We start from the raw sequence: 14,550 nt of genomic DNA on the forward strand, positions 1-14,550 counted from the left end.
CACACTATAACGCTGCTCATGTGTCATGACAATGAATATACATTACCTCCAGCCAGGACATGTGTATTCAGAATCCTGACCACTTCTGTAGCGTCTCTGTGTGAGTTACAGCATAGCAGGCGTAGTCTCGCGAGATTACGCTGTTAACTGTCATTCACAGCGAGATCTCGCTGTGCTGTGCTGTAGATCACACAGACGCTACAGAAGTGGTCAGGATTCTGAATACACATCACGTCCTAGCTGGAGGTAATGTATATTTATTGTCGGGACACTGCAGTAACGTTAGTGTTTGTGTATGTGGCTGCACATAGCGATATAGCTATATCGCTATCTGCAGTGTAAATGAATGGAGAGAAGTGTATGATGCTGATTGGTCAGCGTCATACACTCCTCTGTACAACGCCCACTTGGTCATATAGTATAACACGCCCAGTTGTCCATTGAGAAACTCATTAGAATAAAGCTATAATAGGTCGTAACTCTGTAAAAAAATGATCGTTTTTCTAAATAAAAAAACACTGCTGTAATCTACATTACAGCGCCAATCACATCATGTACAAGATAGGCTACTTAGAGAGGCTCTGTGACCACATTATAAGCCCTGCCTCCAGCAGGGCTAAATCGAAGCCTGTCAGAATCACGATATACTGCAATACATTAGTATTGCAGTATATCGTGCAAGCGATCGAACAATCGCTGGGACTAATAAAAAAGGTAAAAATTAGTAAAATAAAGTTTTTGGTTTTTTTTATGTAAAAAAAAATATTAAAAGTTCAAAAAAAAAAACCTTTCTTCCATTTTCCCCCTAGAGCATAGTTAAATAAATAAACATAATTGGTATCACCGCGTAAAACTCGGAACTATTACAATATATCATTATTTAACCCGCACGGTGAATGCCGAACAAAAAGAAAATTGGAAACGCCAGAATCTCTCTCTTTTTTGGTCACCTCATCTCCCATATAAAATAAAAACTGATCACATGTACCCCAAAATGGTATCATTAAAAACTACAGCTTGTCCCGCAAAAAATAAGCCCTCATACCACTTAATCGACGGAACAATAAAAAAAAGTTATGGCATTTGGAATTTGGCGACGGAAGTAAATTGTATTTTTTTACACTTAGGGTTTTACTTGTAAAAGTAGTAAAATATAGAAAAACAATATATATTTGGTATCACCGTAATCGTATTGACCCACAGAATAAAGTTAACATCATGTTTTAATTTCACAGTGAATTCCGTAAAAACGACGCGCAAAAAACAATGTAGGAAACGCAGTTTTTTGTTTGTTTTTTTTAATTTTCTGCCCCACAAAATTTTTCCCCATTTCTCAGTACATTATATGGCAGAATAAATGGTGCTACGAAAAACTACAACTAGTCCCGCAAAAATCAAGCCCTCATAGGACTTTATCGACGGAAAAATTAAAAAGTTATGGCTTTTGGAATGTGGGGAGGAAAAAACTAAAATTAAAATCTGAAAGGGCTGTGGCTGGAAGGGGTTAATGACAAAGCTAATTTTTACGTTTTTCCATGGTCTCATTCCAAGAGCTATAACTTCTTTTTTTTTTTTTTTTTTTTTTGCATCGACATAGCTTTATAAGGTCTTGTTTGCGGGACAAGTTGTATTTTTTTAATAGCACCATTTTGGGGTACATATTTATTGATTTAACTTTTTACCTTTTTTTGGGTTGGGGGGGAATAGAAAAAACCCCAGAAATGTCGTCAATCTTTTTTTGCGTCCTAAATCTACGCTGTTTACCATGTGGTATAAATAACACTAACTTTGTTCAGCGGGTTGTTACGATTGCAAAGATACCAAATTTGTATAGATTTTGTATGTTTTACTACTTTTACACAGTAAAAAAAAGTTTTTTCTTCAAAATGTTGTTTTTGTGTCTCCATACTTGAAGAGCCATAACTTTTTTTTTTTTTTTTTTTTTTTTTTTTTTTTTTATTCCGCTGATGCAGCTGTAGGAGGGGTTTTTTTTGCGGGACGATTTGTAGTTTTAATTGGTACCGTTTTGTGATCCCCCCTTTTTTTTTTTTTTTTTTTTTTTTTTAAGGCAGGATTCACAGAAAACAGCTGTTTTTCCATTTGTTTTTTATTTTATTTTTACGGCGTTTACCCTGCGGGTTAAATGTAATAACCTTATAGTTTGGGTCGTTGCGGACGTGGCGATACCAAATATGTGTAACTTTTTTTTACTTTATTTTGTTCTTGTAATAGTAAAGCATTTTGTAAGGGGAACATTTTTTTTTTTTTTTACATGCATAAATATTGCAGTGTATTACTGCCTGTCCATTTAAAACGGGCAGGCATCTGCTAGGCCATTCTTCTGGCATGACCTAGCAGGCATTCACTGCAGGCAGACCTGGGGGCCTTTATTAGACACAGACACTCGGCGGTCTTATCGCCGGGTGTCGGTGGGAGAGAGAGGGAGCTCCCACCCTCTTTCCAAAACTGAGGGGGTTATACGGATATCGATCTCACCCGTTCGAGCAGGGATGCCCCCAGCTACATCTGGTAGCTGAGAACAGGAAGATTTAACGGCTCCCTGCTCTATTTATTCTGATACAGCGCCGTGTAAAGGCGTATGCATGAGAATAAAGCCCATTAGTGGCCGCCGTGAAAAGGCGTATTGGCGGTCACTAACGGGTTAAGTCCCCTGAATATCAGGTGATGTTAAATTGATGAGCCTTTTTTGGATATCTAAGACTGGTGGTTCTACTGATGCCCAATGTGAGATCAGAGACCCAGACACCCCTCAAAGACGGCCTAGGCCAATCCCTTTATACAATCAATGCTTTTTATTGACGTTTTTTTTAATAGCTCTATTCTTGAGCTGTGTATTTAGGTTTAAATTGCATTAAAAACGCACAGTTTTTTTGGGGGGGGTTTTAATCTGGAAATCTGTAATTTTACTTTTTCATTCCAGGTTCTTTTTTTATTGCTTTAGTTTCATCTCTGTTAAAAAACAATCCTAGCCGGCAGCCAAAAAATTTTGAGGTAGCGCCACACAGCCCCCCTACCTTTCTGTAGGTAGCGCCACACAGTCCCCTTTTTCATAGCACCCCCCCTACCTTTCTGTAGATAGTGCCACCGTTCCAGGAGAAGTCCCTGACTTAATTGTCCATATATGGACAGTGAAGTCAGGGACTTCTGGAGCAGAAACACCAGCCACCGGGCCGGGGATTCCGCTTCAGAAGTCCCTGACGTCACACTGTCCATATATGGACAGTGAAGTCAGGGACTTCTCCTGGAGTGGAAGTTGTGGCCAGGGATTGGGGATTCCGCTCCTACAGGGAGCAAAAAAATACCCTCCTCCTCACTTGCACTTCGCACTGTGAGGAGGAGAGACAGAGCAACGGAAGACACGGCTGTCACCCAGGAACACATTTCAGTGATGTCCGTGTATTACCTGGCCCCATAGACTTCTATGGGGGCCGGGACAACGGCCCGAAAATACGGCATGTCACATTTTTTGACGGCCTGATTCTCAGGGCCGTCAAAAAATCCACCGTGTGTATAGCCCCACTTGGGGTCTATTGTTACAGTTTTTTGAACGGCCGTCACATGGCCGGGTAACCCTGTCGTGTGTGTCTAGGACCTTAGTCTGTTTCCCCTATCCTTTTGGATTGAAGCAAGGTTACACCTATAAGTCATACCAATTTTTAAAAAAAAAAATTTGTGCAATTTAGGTCTTGTTTAATGCTTTTTTAATATTATTTTTTTTTTTAGCACTGGCGCAGTAAGTGCTCGTAACATCATGCTGCTTATGAAAAGGAAGCAAATGCGTTGTCAGGGTGTGGTCTGTGCCATGAAGGTAAGTTTTAGGCTGCAGTCACACGTGGCATAACTGCTTTGTATTGTAAAAAAAAATACAATGTTTGACTATATATTAAAAATATTCTGCAATATTACGCCATGTGTGACTGCGCCCTTTTTATATAAAGCATTAAAATCCTGTGTATTGAACTACTATGACCACTTTAACTTTTTGCTGTCTGCAGGAAGCCTTTGGGTTCATTGAAAGGGGGGATGTTGTAAAGGAGATATTCTTTCACTACAGTGAATTTAAGGGAGACCTTGAAGCCTTACAGCCTGGAGATGATGTAGAATTCACAATCAAGGATCGAAATGTATGTGTTAAACAGTTTTTGCCTTTGTTCTATTTGTACTACTTTTTTGTTTTTTTTCCTTTGAATCCTTCCATGTGTTTGTTCTTTTTAACTACACTCAAATGGACAATAACTTTTCAAGCACCGTATTTTACTCTGATAGTATACCTGATATAGAACTACTTTGTAATTTGCTTACTGTTTAAAACTCCGTAGTTTTATTCATGCAAATTCTGTGATGATACTTCCATTAGGTGTCTCCATTTCTGTAATCTGCTGTCCACCCCCTGTTATCAAGCAAAGTCCTTCTCTAGTTACAAAGCAGAATTGACAGGCTGCAGATGGTGGCGGTGTGTCACTTCACTGCCTGCCTATACAAGTCAATGGGGAGGGGAGCAGGGATTAGAGAGAGTGAGACAGACACGCTACATATAAATCAGGGGAGGGGTGAGCAGGGGTAGGAGGCAGGATTAGACCTTATTCAGACAAGCGTGTCTGTTATGCATACGCAAAAAAAGGACCATATGTCATGCACTTCAGTGTGGCACGGTGTGCTTTCCGCGTGGCATCAGTGTTCCTAGTTTTTTTTGTTGTTTTTTTTCCTCATTTCAACTGGTGCGTGAAACACACCCATAGACTTCAATGGGTATGCAGTGAGTTTCATGAAATAAACACACGCTGCCTGAGAAATCACATGTGTGGACAGCCCTATTGATTTGCATGGGGCTGTGTGCTGTCGGTTATTTCAACGGACACGACACGGACGTAAAATAACTTTGTTTGAATAAGGCCTTTGAGTGAGACACAGGCTGCTGCTAAGATTTCTGTCACCCCAGTGCTGGGTGAGTGAGTGCGTGTGTGCGTGCGTCTTTTCTATGTCTGCGGTGTAGAGTAGACATGATAGCAGTTAAGCACCACCCACAAGCTCAGAGACCACTGAGAATTAGAGAGCCTGCAGAGGAAAACTGCTAAATAACGCAGAATACAAGTCCTATAATGGTCAGAAATTGTTTTATTGTGTATACACATGTGACTTCTTCTGAAAGGTTAGGTACTCTTTAATAATTTTAGTTTTTTTACTTTGCAGGGTAAAGAAGTTGCAACCGATGTGAGGCTCCTACCTCAAGGAACTGTTATTTTTGAAGATATCAGCATTGAACACTTTGAAGGAGAGGTTACCAAAGTTATCCCTAAAGTACCCAACAAAAACCAGGTAAGCGAAGGAGTTCTAACAATGACTCCATTGCATTGCGAGTTTGGAAAATACTTTCATTCAGACTTGAATACTTTTATAGCACAAATGCACATATGTGTTCGATTCCAAAATGGGAAAAATATCCAAGCCACCGAAAATGAAGATGAACCTTCGCTTTTATTAATATTTCATTAAGACAGGTGACGTTTCGGCCTTTCTCAAGCAATGACAAAAGCAGAAATGACTAACGTGCAGTTTCCCTCTAGTCAAACCTTTTTTTCCTTGGTGTTGACCACACCTCTACTGCATCGTTGTGCCCCAATTACCATAACTACAGACCTTAAAACCTAACCGTTTTAAAATCTCTTAAAAAAACAAACATTACACCTGCATAAGGAGATGGGTTGCTGTCAGGTATTGATTGTAAAGAATGGCTCACGATCGTATATCCTATTGGGAAAATATTGCAACGGTCTTACCCGACCATCCATACAGTCCTATACACCTACTGTATACAATCCAATTCTGACCATGGTGTCTACTGATCTAAAGATGGAATTTCCACATCCATGTGTAAATGGCCTCTATATCTTTATTTTACTTTTGCTGCCTTTGCTGCGATCGCCATTTACTTAATTGTACACCACCAAATCCCATCCTATCCATTGTTTGATGGATCCATGTGCCCGCCCCTAGGTCTAATGAAAGCGTATTTGTTTACCGGACCACGCGTGCAATCCCCGATTCACTACGTGGTCCAGTCTGGCATGACCAGCGACTTCCTTGATCTGTAGGGACCTCGCACCAGACTTAATGAAATACAATTGGTTCATGTGTCCTCCCTGATGAGAGGAGAATTTTTGCTTTCCTCTGCTAACGTGTAGCATATACTAAAACAGAGGAATTACATTGTTTTGCGAAACTAAACAAAACGTTACTTTCTCGTCGTTACATTGGGGGGGGGGGGGGGCATAGACCATGGCTATATGCTGTTGCCACAAGGAGGCTTGACACTAAGGGTATGTTCACACGGCAGAATTTTTGCGTCTGAATCGGATACACACCTTTTTGCTTTTGCAGAAGCTTCCCTTGAATGCGCAGTCTTGCAGGCATCTGTAGAATAGGTGACTGTCCTTTCTTCTATTCCCGCCCCCAGAGACTGCGTTGGAACATCCTGCGAACAAGAGTGCTTGCCGTGAAATCCTTTTCTCGTCCAGTTCATTAGGGAACAGAACGCCCAACCGTCTGTCTAAGGTTTTTCTTTCATGGTTTTCAATTGGAGGGATTCTCCTCTATAATTTTGACCCAACTTTTTACTTACCTTGTTTGTTTCTCCTACTGCTTATGGATAGACTGAATTGGCTCAGTCTCTGAAGGTGGGGTATATCCTGTAGGAGGAGCCACAATTTTGAATTGTTAGTGTCAAGCCTCCTATTGGCAACAGCATATACCCACTATCTTTGTCCCCCAATGAACTGGACAAGAAAAGGATTTTACGCTGAATACTCTAAAATGCGGTTATGACAACAAGACCGACATGCTCATTGGCTGAGCCCAGCATTCCTCCAATCGCGTGGTGCATTACACATAGCACACGTGAACTAATTGTATTCCAGTGGGTCTGGCGCAATGTCATTACAGATAGGGATTCATTGGTAAGCATCACACTGGACTGGACCACGTGGTGCATCAGAGATTACGCATGTGGTCCAGTAAACCAATCTATCGACCAATGGATAGAATGGGGTTTAGTGGATTACAAACAATTTAATGGCAAAGGAAGGAAAAGTTCGCTAAAGATATTGGGGCCGTTTACACATGGATGTGTAAAACCTCATTTTTAGATGGGTGTAGCGGTAAACACCATGACCAAGATTATATTGTGTTTAGTATTTGTATAGGACTGTGTGGATGGTCAGGTAATACCTTTGTGATATAAGATCGTGAGCCATTCTTTTACTTGCATAACTGACTGATCGCAGCCTATCACCCTATGCAGGTGTAATGGTATTTTTTTTTTTTTTATTTTTTTTTAAACATCATTTTTTTATTAACAGTTTTCACATTTTCTTATAAACATTTCACGCAAAGGTTGCGTCATAAGTGCACAGCACTCAACTGCCATCAAATTAACATTGAATTAAACATAACACAACATACAAACATGGCATAAGTGTCGATCTTCATATAAACAGAAAACATGACTTCCCCCATCCCCAACACGACTTAGATCATCAATGAGTAGCTATGTTTCATTTATCCCCTGACTAGATCAAAGTTGCAGACCCCCTAAAGTGCCTGCCAAGAGCTGCGTATAATACCACGCTGTGTGCCGGAAAGGCGTAACAAATTCCACTACCTCGGCTGCTGTGCACTGCGATTCTATGAATATTTGCCATTTAGCGAATAGCTTCTTGGTTCCCGTTTCCTTCCATCTTTCCACCTCCACCCTCTCAAGAACTAATAACTGTTTCAGGCGAGACACTATCAGGTCTAACCCCGGCGTGTCTGTTTCCAGCGATTTACTCAGGAGGCATCTCAAGGCCACCAGTAAAATCGTGTGCACCAGCAGGGGAGGAGATCTCACCCCTCGAGCACCCTCTTCCTCCGGCGGTCGCGCCTGATGGAACAGCAGCGCTTGAGGCGTCATTGGGAGTTTCGTTTTCCAATGATCCGAAATAGATTTGTGTATCATCACCCAAAATCGCTTAGTATGAACACACCCCCATACTCCATGCCACAAATTCGTCAGGGGGGTGTTGCATTTGGGACAACACGTAATGCGGTCGGGGAAGGATTGTGAAGGCAAAATATTAAAGCCATATATAGCCGAATGCATCAATTTAAAATGGGTTTCCCTCCAGCTCTCGTTTATAACACTCTTCCGTACCGTCTCCCAACCCCCCAATATGATCTCACCTATACCTGGATCTTGAGTCCATCGTTCCCAGACTTTGAATCTAACCCTTGATTGCGGACGAACAAAACCATCCCCCAGTGCTCGATACAACCCTGAAATAGTCGCACGCACAGTCGTTGGACCTATGACCTCATCTAGAGTGTGAGAGGTGGCTTCCTTATTCAAATCCCTGAGCCTAGAGGTGCAAAATGTTCGCGCCTGAAGAATTTGTAAAAAAATTAACCCTACCCTCTAGGGGTCTAAGTTTAGCGGTGAATTCCGCCCCGGTTAACCATCTCCTTTCCTCTATATGCATAAGATCCCCAGCGTTATTAATGCCTACAGTCCCCCAAGAGGCAAATCTGTCTCCCTTGCCTACTCCCGGTAGAAATTCCAGGTGTCCGCCCAACGGCATATGTTTCGATAGCAGGTGAGGTAGGTCAAAGTGATTACGTACCGCTTTCCAAGCTAGGACTGTGTATCTCAATACAATGGAGGTTTTGAGACGGCACGGAAGAGAAGCAACTCTACAATGTAGCAAAGCTTTCAGGTTCCAGGGTGAGGCATACTCCCCCTCCAGAAGTTGGAACAGTGGCTCGTTTCGTGAAGCCAATCCACTACATGACGAAAGACATGCCACGTTATATCCCCTGATATTCGGGAAGTTCAAACCCCTTTCTTGTTTGCCCATCATGAGCTTGGTGAGTGCAATGCGAGGCCTTTTTCCTGCCCATATAAATTTTGTGAATGAGGAAGTCAGTTTAGAGACATCCACATGTTTCAATAGGAGAGGGAGTGTTTGAAAGGGGTATAGCAATCTAGGAAAACTAACCATCTTAATCAGGTGGCACCTCCCCAGAAGGGATAACGGCAATTGGCACCATCGGGTGAGTTCCTCTTGCATTTTTTAAATAACGGGGGATAATTTAGGCCATACAGGGTGTCTGGCACCTTCCCTATCTTAATGCCCAGATAAGTAATGCAGTGTTCAACCGGGGATATCCCACATCCCAAGGATTGCCAAAAGGTCTTAGGCAATGGTTTGCCCAACTCCAGCAGTTCGCTTTTAGCTAGGTTGACTTTATATCCCGAGCACTGCCCAAATTCCTGTAAAAAATGAAAAACCGGCATTAAATGCTCTTGAGGATTTGACATAAAAAGTATGATGTCATCAGCAAACAGGGCTAACTTAACTGCCAGTGATCCCACCTGAATACCTCTGAACATATCTGATTCCTCCAGGAATCTAGCCATAGGTTCCAGTGCTAGATTGAATAACAGTGGCGACAGGGGACATCCCTGCCGAGTTCCTTTATGCAATTGAAGGGGATCCGACAGAAACCCTGAGGAATGAACGCGGGCCTGGGGATTATTGTAAACACCCTTCAAGAAGACCCGAAGGCTCCCTGGACATTCATTTTGTCCAGCACCATCCCCAGCCATTCCCACTGTATGTTATCAAAAGCTTTCTCTGCGTCTAGCGCTAAGAGTGCCGGCCGGGTACCTGGCTGGGGATCGTGCCTGACTGTTTCTAGCACCGTCAACACCTTACGTAAATTAGTCACTGCTGCCCTGTACTTTACAAAGCCTACTTGGGATTTTCCCACCAGTGTGGGTAGATACGTAGCCAGACGATTGGCCAAAACTTTTGTGAGTAATTTCTGGTCTTGGTCTATCAGTGATATAGGACGGTACGACCCCGGGTCAAGAGGATCCTTCCCCTTCTTGGGTAATACCTTTTATATGCGCTGTTTTGGCCTCTGCTGGGAGAGTACCAGTCCTTAGTAAAATATTATAGTATTTCACCAAGGTAGGGCTAATTTCTTCTCTCAGGGACTTAAAAAAAACTCTCCTGTAAATCCATCTGGACCCGGGGCCTTTCCGTTGGATAAGGTCTTAATGGTGCTCTGGATTTCCTCTAAGGTAATCTCTGCGCTCAAGTAGTCGTTCTGCTCCTGAGTGAGCCCTGGCAGCTTTACCTTCTCCAAAAATTCCCTACCTTTTTGGGGGTCTATGGGCGTGTCTGCGTAAAGGGCTTGATAGTATTTACTTAATATAGTGTTATTTTTTTTTGGGTCTGATGTAGGTTTTCCGTTGGAGTCTTTAAGTGTAGAAATGTGTGACGGTGCAAACCTCCCCATCGCTAGTCGCGCTAATAATTTGCACGCTTTATTGCCGAAACGCATTAGATCAGCATCAAATTGGGACCGATAAATACTTTCTCTTTTATCTAACCACTGATCAAATTGTTGCTTAGCTTCCCTCCATTTCTCCCCCAAAGATGTTGATGGAAAGTGTAGAAATGCTGTGTATGTACACCGTAATCGGTGCACACCGTAATCGGTCACTCGCTGCCTTGTACCCTTCGGTGGTCTTGCGTTTAAGATTCGACATAAATTGCATAATTTTCCCTCGTATTACCACTATGGCTGTACGCCAATACAGTGACTGGTCCGAACGATGTGACGCATTATCCCCATCATATTCCGTCCACCATCCCTTTAGCTTCTGTAGAAAGCCCTCATCTTTTGCCAGAAAGGAGGGGAACCTCCAAATAAAATCCGTTCCCCTAGCTACTGTGTCGGCCATAGTAATGGTAACCGGGGCATGGTCCGAAATAACAAGATCCTCAATCGCCGCTTCACGTAACCGTCGAGATAAGGCGTCATTAACTAACAAATAATCAATACGCGACCATGACTGATGGACATGAGAAAAATGCGTGTATTCCCGCGCATCAGGGTGCAGACTCCTCCAAGCATCTGTTAGGGCCGTGTGTCTTAAAAAGTCTGGCAAGATCTTATCCCTATTTCTCTGCGAACTAGTCCCTGCGCTGCTATCTTCCTTGGAGGACCTTACAGTGTTAAGGTCTCCTCCTAGAATTAAAAGCCTAGTACGATCCTGCTGGAGTTGGGCTTCCAAGTGACCAAAAAAACCTGTGTTGACCGCATTTGGGCCATACACATTATGAATACTGATGGTTTCCCCTGCATGTTCCACCATTAGATGGATCCAACGGCCCTCCTCATCACGCTCCTGGGACACAAGCGTAAAGGTAAAATTTTTGTGTACCAAAATTATAACTCCCGCCTTACCATCCTTTGCCGGCAAGCCAAAAACCTGACCCACCCAGAATTTTTGCAAATACTTAAATTCTGGCTCGGTAAGGTGAGTTTCCTGTAATAGGGCCACATCTGGGGGTAATCGTTTCATGTGTCGCAAAAGTTTGGTCCGTTTCTGTGGGGACCTAAGCCCCTTAACGTTCCGTGAGATTATTTTCATGTTATTGGGCAGTGCATAAGATGAGCTAAAATGTCTAAAAGTCGTGATGGGTTCGGGGAGTCAGATCCATCGTTTCCCAAAAGCCATGCGTAAACATTAAGAACGTAGCCAAAACCCGGCTTAGAAACCAAAACTAAACTCCATATCAAGGCCATCGGGCCATTACCTAAAAAAAAAGAAAAATCACCTGCGGCAAGGGTCATCAGCCCCTTAATACCCATTGGCGTAAGAGACTTCACTTTTTTCTGTTGTGCCAAAACACGTCCCTCCCTCCCCCCTCCCCCCCCAGACCTGCATATATATCACCTTCAATGAGTAAGCTGCACCTGCCCTTACCACCTCATTAACCCTTTGCCGCCTATACACAAATGTATACAATCTTATACCATCGATCTACCATCTTAGAGTCCGTTTGGACTATAACCTAACGTGTCGAAATGATCCCTGCTCCACCGCTAGACTTCCCTGCCTCATTTTCCAGAATCCCCTACCGAACCTTCCCCAAGTATGCGACCTATGGCAGTTATAACTAATCCCTTGCGTAGGGGAGGCCTTGTATCATTCCCGGTCGAGCACTCCCACAAGGAGAGATCTCAGAGCATGCCCTAACTCACTCTCTAATCCCCTGCAGTAGAAATGCGGGAAAATATCAGAATGCATACATTTTAACATTGTAACATTATAACATTAGGTCAGTTGCTGACCGGAACAAGGTGCCTTATAAGACCGCCAAATGCAGCCATCAGAACTTTAAGATTATCTGCAAACTTATCTGCAGACGATCGGAACCTGCGATTGATCTACAGCGTCCACATGACTATCACATCAGATAAAATGGTGCTGAGAAAACTTCGCCCGTCAATCAGGAGACGTAGATCGGGTGCGATCCCGCGGTCGCCTCTGCGGCTTCGGAGAGTCCCCTCCATTTCCGGATCGACCTCCCTGGGATCTTCCTGGTGTGGGCATTAAAGCTTCTGCCCAGTTTGCTCCATATCCCGTCGACTCCGTCTGACTTCTCTTGACTTGCGATGTGGACACTGTGCTGGACTGCGATGCTCCTCGTGCTGGGGTCTGTGTCTACAGAGCTCTCCAAGTGCGTCTTCCGCTTCCTTCGGTGTGGTGAAAATCTTGGTCCGCCCGTTTTCTTGAAACACCCGTAAGATGGTTGGGTACTGCAGGTTAAAACGTACTTTCGCTTGGAACAGCGCGGTACAGATCTTGCTGAAAGAACGCCTGCGTTTTGCGACCTCCGTAGAATAGTCCTCGAAAAGTAGCACTTTTATGCCCATTATTTCCAAAGGACGCGATCTGCTGCAAAATGCTTTCAGAAGTGCCACCTTATCATTGTAATCCAACAGTTTAAAGATTACTTGTCTGGGACAAAGCGAACTGTTGTCATCCGCTGCTGGGAGATTTCTGGGGTCCGGCCCCACCCTGTGTGCCCTCTCCACCCGGCAGGGACGTGGAAGACCTAAAGCTGCTGGCAATGTCCTCTCACATAGTCGCTGTAAATCGGAAGGGATCACCGCTTCTTCAGACCCACCAGTCGTAGGTTGCTCCTCCTGGAGCGGTTTTCCAGATCCTCCACCTTGTCCCCCAACTGCGTAGTAGCAGATAGCACCACTTTAAGTTTGGATTGCAGGCGCTCGTTTTCATCCTCCAGCAGCGTCATACGCTGTTCTAATTCATCAGTCCTGGAAGTGACTTGTGCCAGGTCCGAATGCATGCGGTTCAGGGAATCTTGCACCGTTTTTTCCAGTGCCTTTTGCAGGTCTGGCGCTATCTGCTTGGCCACTTCACGGGCCAGGGCTATATAATCAATAGGTGCATGATGAGAAGAGGCTATGGGTTCTGCAGGGCTTGAAGGCTGGGACTGAGGCTGCTGTGGCTCATCATCCTGTGTGTATAGCAGGGGAGCAGTGGCGGGAAGCGCCGCCATCTTACCTCCCTTTTCCACGGCCGAGTCTTCCATGGCTGGTTTATGCGCACTTCTGAGGAGGTACCTGTCCATACAGGCACCACCGGGTATGTTCCTGTGTGCAGGGCTGGTGGCTTCACAGCTGATTGTCGCCGCCGGATCGACTGTTGCGGGCAAGAAGGCTAGACGGGAGCGGGAGCTCAGTCACTCGCGTCCTGCATCGCCGGAACCGGAAGTCGTAATGTTTTTTTTTTAATAGCTTATATTATTTTTTTCAACATATTTTAAGACTTGTGTTTTTGTTGTCTACTATTTCTTTGGTAATAGGGGTGTGACCAAAAAGCAGAGGAGGTGTGGTCCGCACCAAGGAAGAGTGTTTAAATAGTTGAAAACTACACGTTTGTCCTTGCTTGAAAGAGGCCGAAACATCGCCTGTCTTAAGAAATAAACAGTGCCTTGGATATTTTTGTAATGGTTATGCATGAAAGGTTGCTCCACGTAAAGCACCGAAGAATACAAGTGGTGCTTGGGACTCATGTCATGCAAAGTATTTGATTTGGAAGAGTCCATTACATTATTTTCAAAAATTTGCTTTGTTTACTTTTATAGAATGATCCTTTACCAGGACGTATAAAAGTTGACTTTGTGATCCCTAAAGAGCTTCCTTTTGGAGATAAAGATACAAAATCCAAAGTGACCCTTTTGGAAGGCGATCATGTGCGATTCAACATTTCAACAGATCGTCGGGACAAATTAGAACGTGCCACAAATATTGAGGTTCTTCTAGATACTTTCGAGTTTACGGATGAGTCAAGAGAAATGGTTAGTATTAGCTATGATTATACGTGTGTATACGCTTAGAATAATCCTGGTTAGTTGTATTAGAGGCATGCCTGGACAAATTCTAATGAGTCTAAAAAAATAAATTAAAATGATGCAATTTTAAAAAAATCCTGATTTTGGGTTTCTTATCGGTTTGGGTATACAGATCCTATGCAGACTTATGTTTGCCCATGTTAAGACTACAAACCCTGTGTAGTCTGATTCTGTAGTCCTTTTATTTTCTTTAATCTGTCCCAAACTTCTTGTTCGCCCACTAAATATGTTCGTAATAATAAGGTTTTAAGGGAAA

At 43.4% G+C, this 14,550-nt stretch overlaps 1 protein-coding gene across 5 annotated transcripts in view; it reads left to right on the plus strand.

Annotated features, from left to right (window-relative positions):
* Positions 1-14,550, plus strand: part of CSDE1 (cold shock domain containing E1) — a 72,991-nt gene that overhangs the window by 38,707 nt on the left and 19,734 nt on the right. For all 5 annotated transcript variants that reach the window (XM_075853811.1, XM_075853814.1, XM_075853812.1 and 2 more), the window contains 4 exons: positions 3,745-3,829; positions 4,017-4,145; positions 5,212-5,337; positions 14,028-14,240. In XM_075853811.1, coding sequence (XP_075709926.1) covers positions 3,745-3,829; positions 4,017-4,145; positions 5,212-5,337; positions 14,028-14,240 — 553 coding nt within the window. The remainder of the gene's footprint in view (positions 1-3,744; positions 3,830-4,016; positions 4,146-5,211; positions 5,338-14,027; positions 14,241-14,550) is intronic.

This window comes from Rhinoderma darwinii, chromosome 2 (assembly GCF_050947455.1).
Source record: "Rhinoderma darwinii isolate aRhiDar2 chromosome 2, aRhiDar2.hap1, whole genome shotgun sequence".
Taxonomy (NCBI): Eukaryota; Metazoa; Chordata; class Amphibia; order Anura; family Rhinodermatidae; genus Rhinoderma; species Rhinoderma darwinii.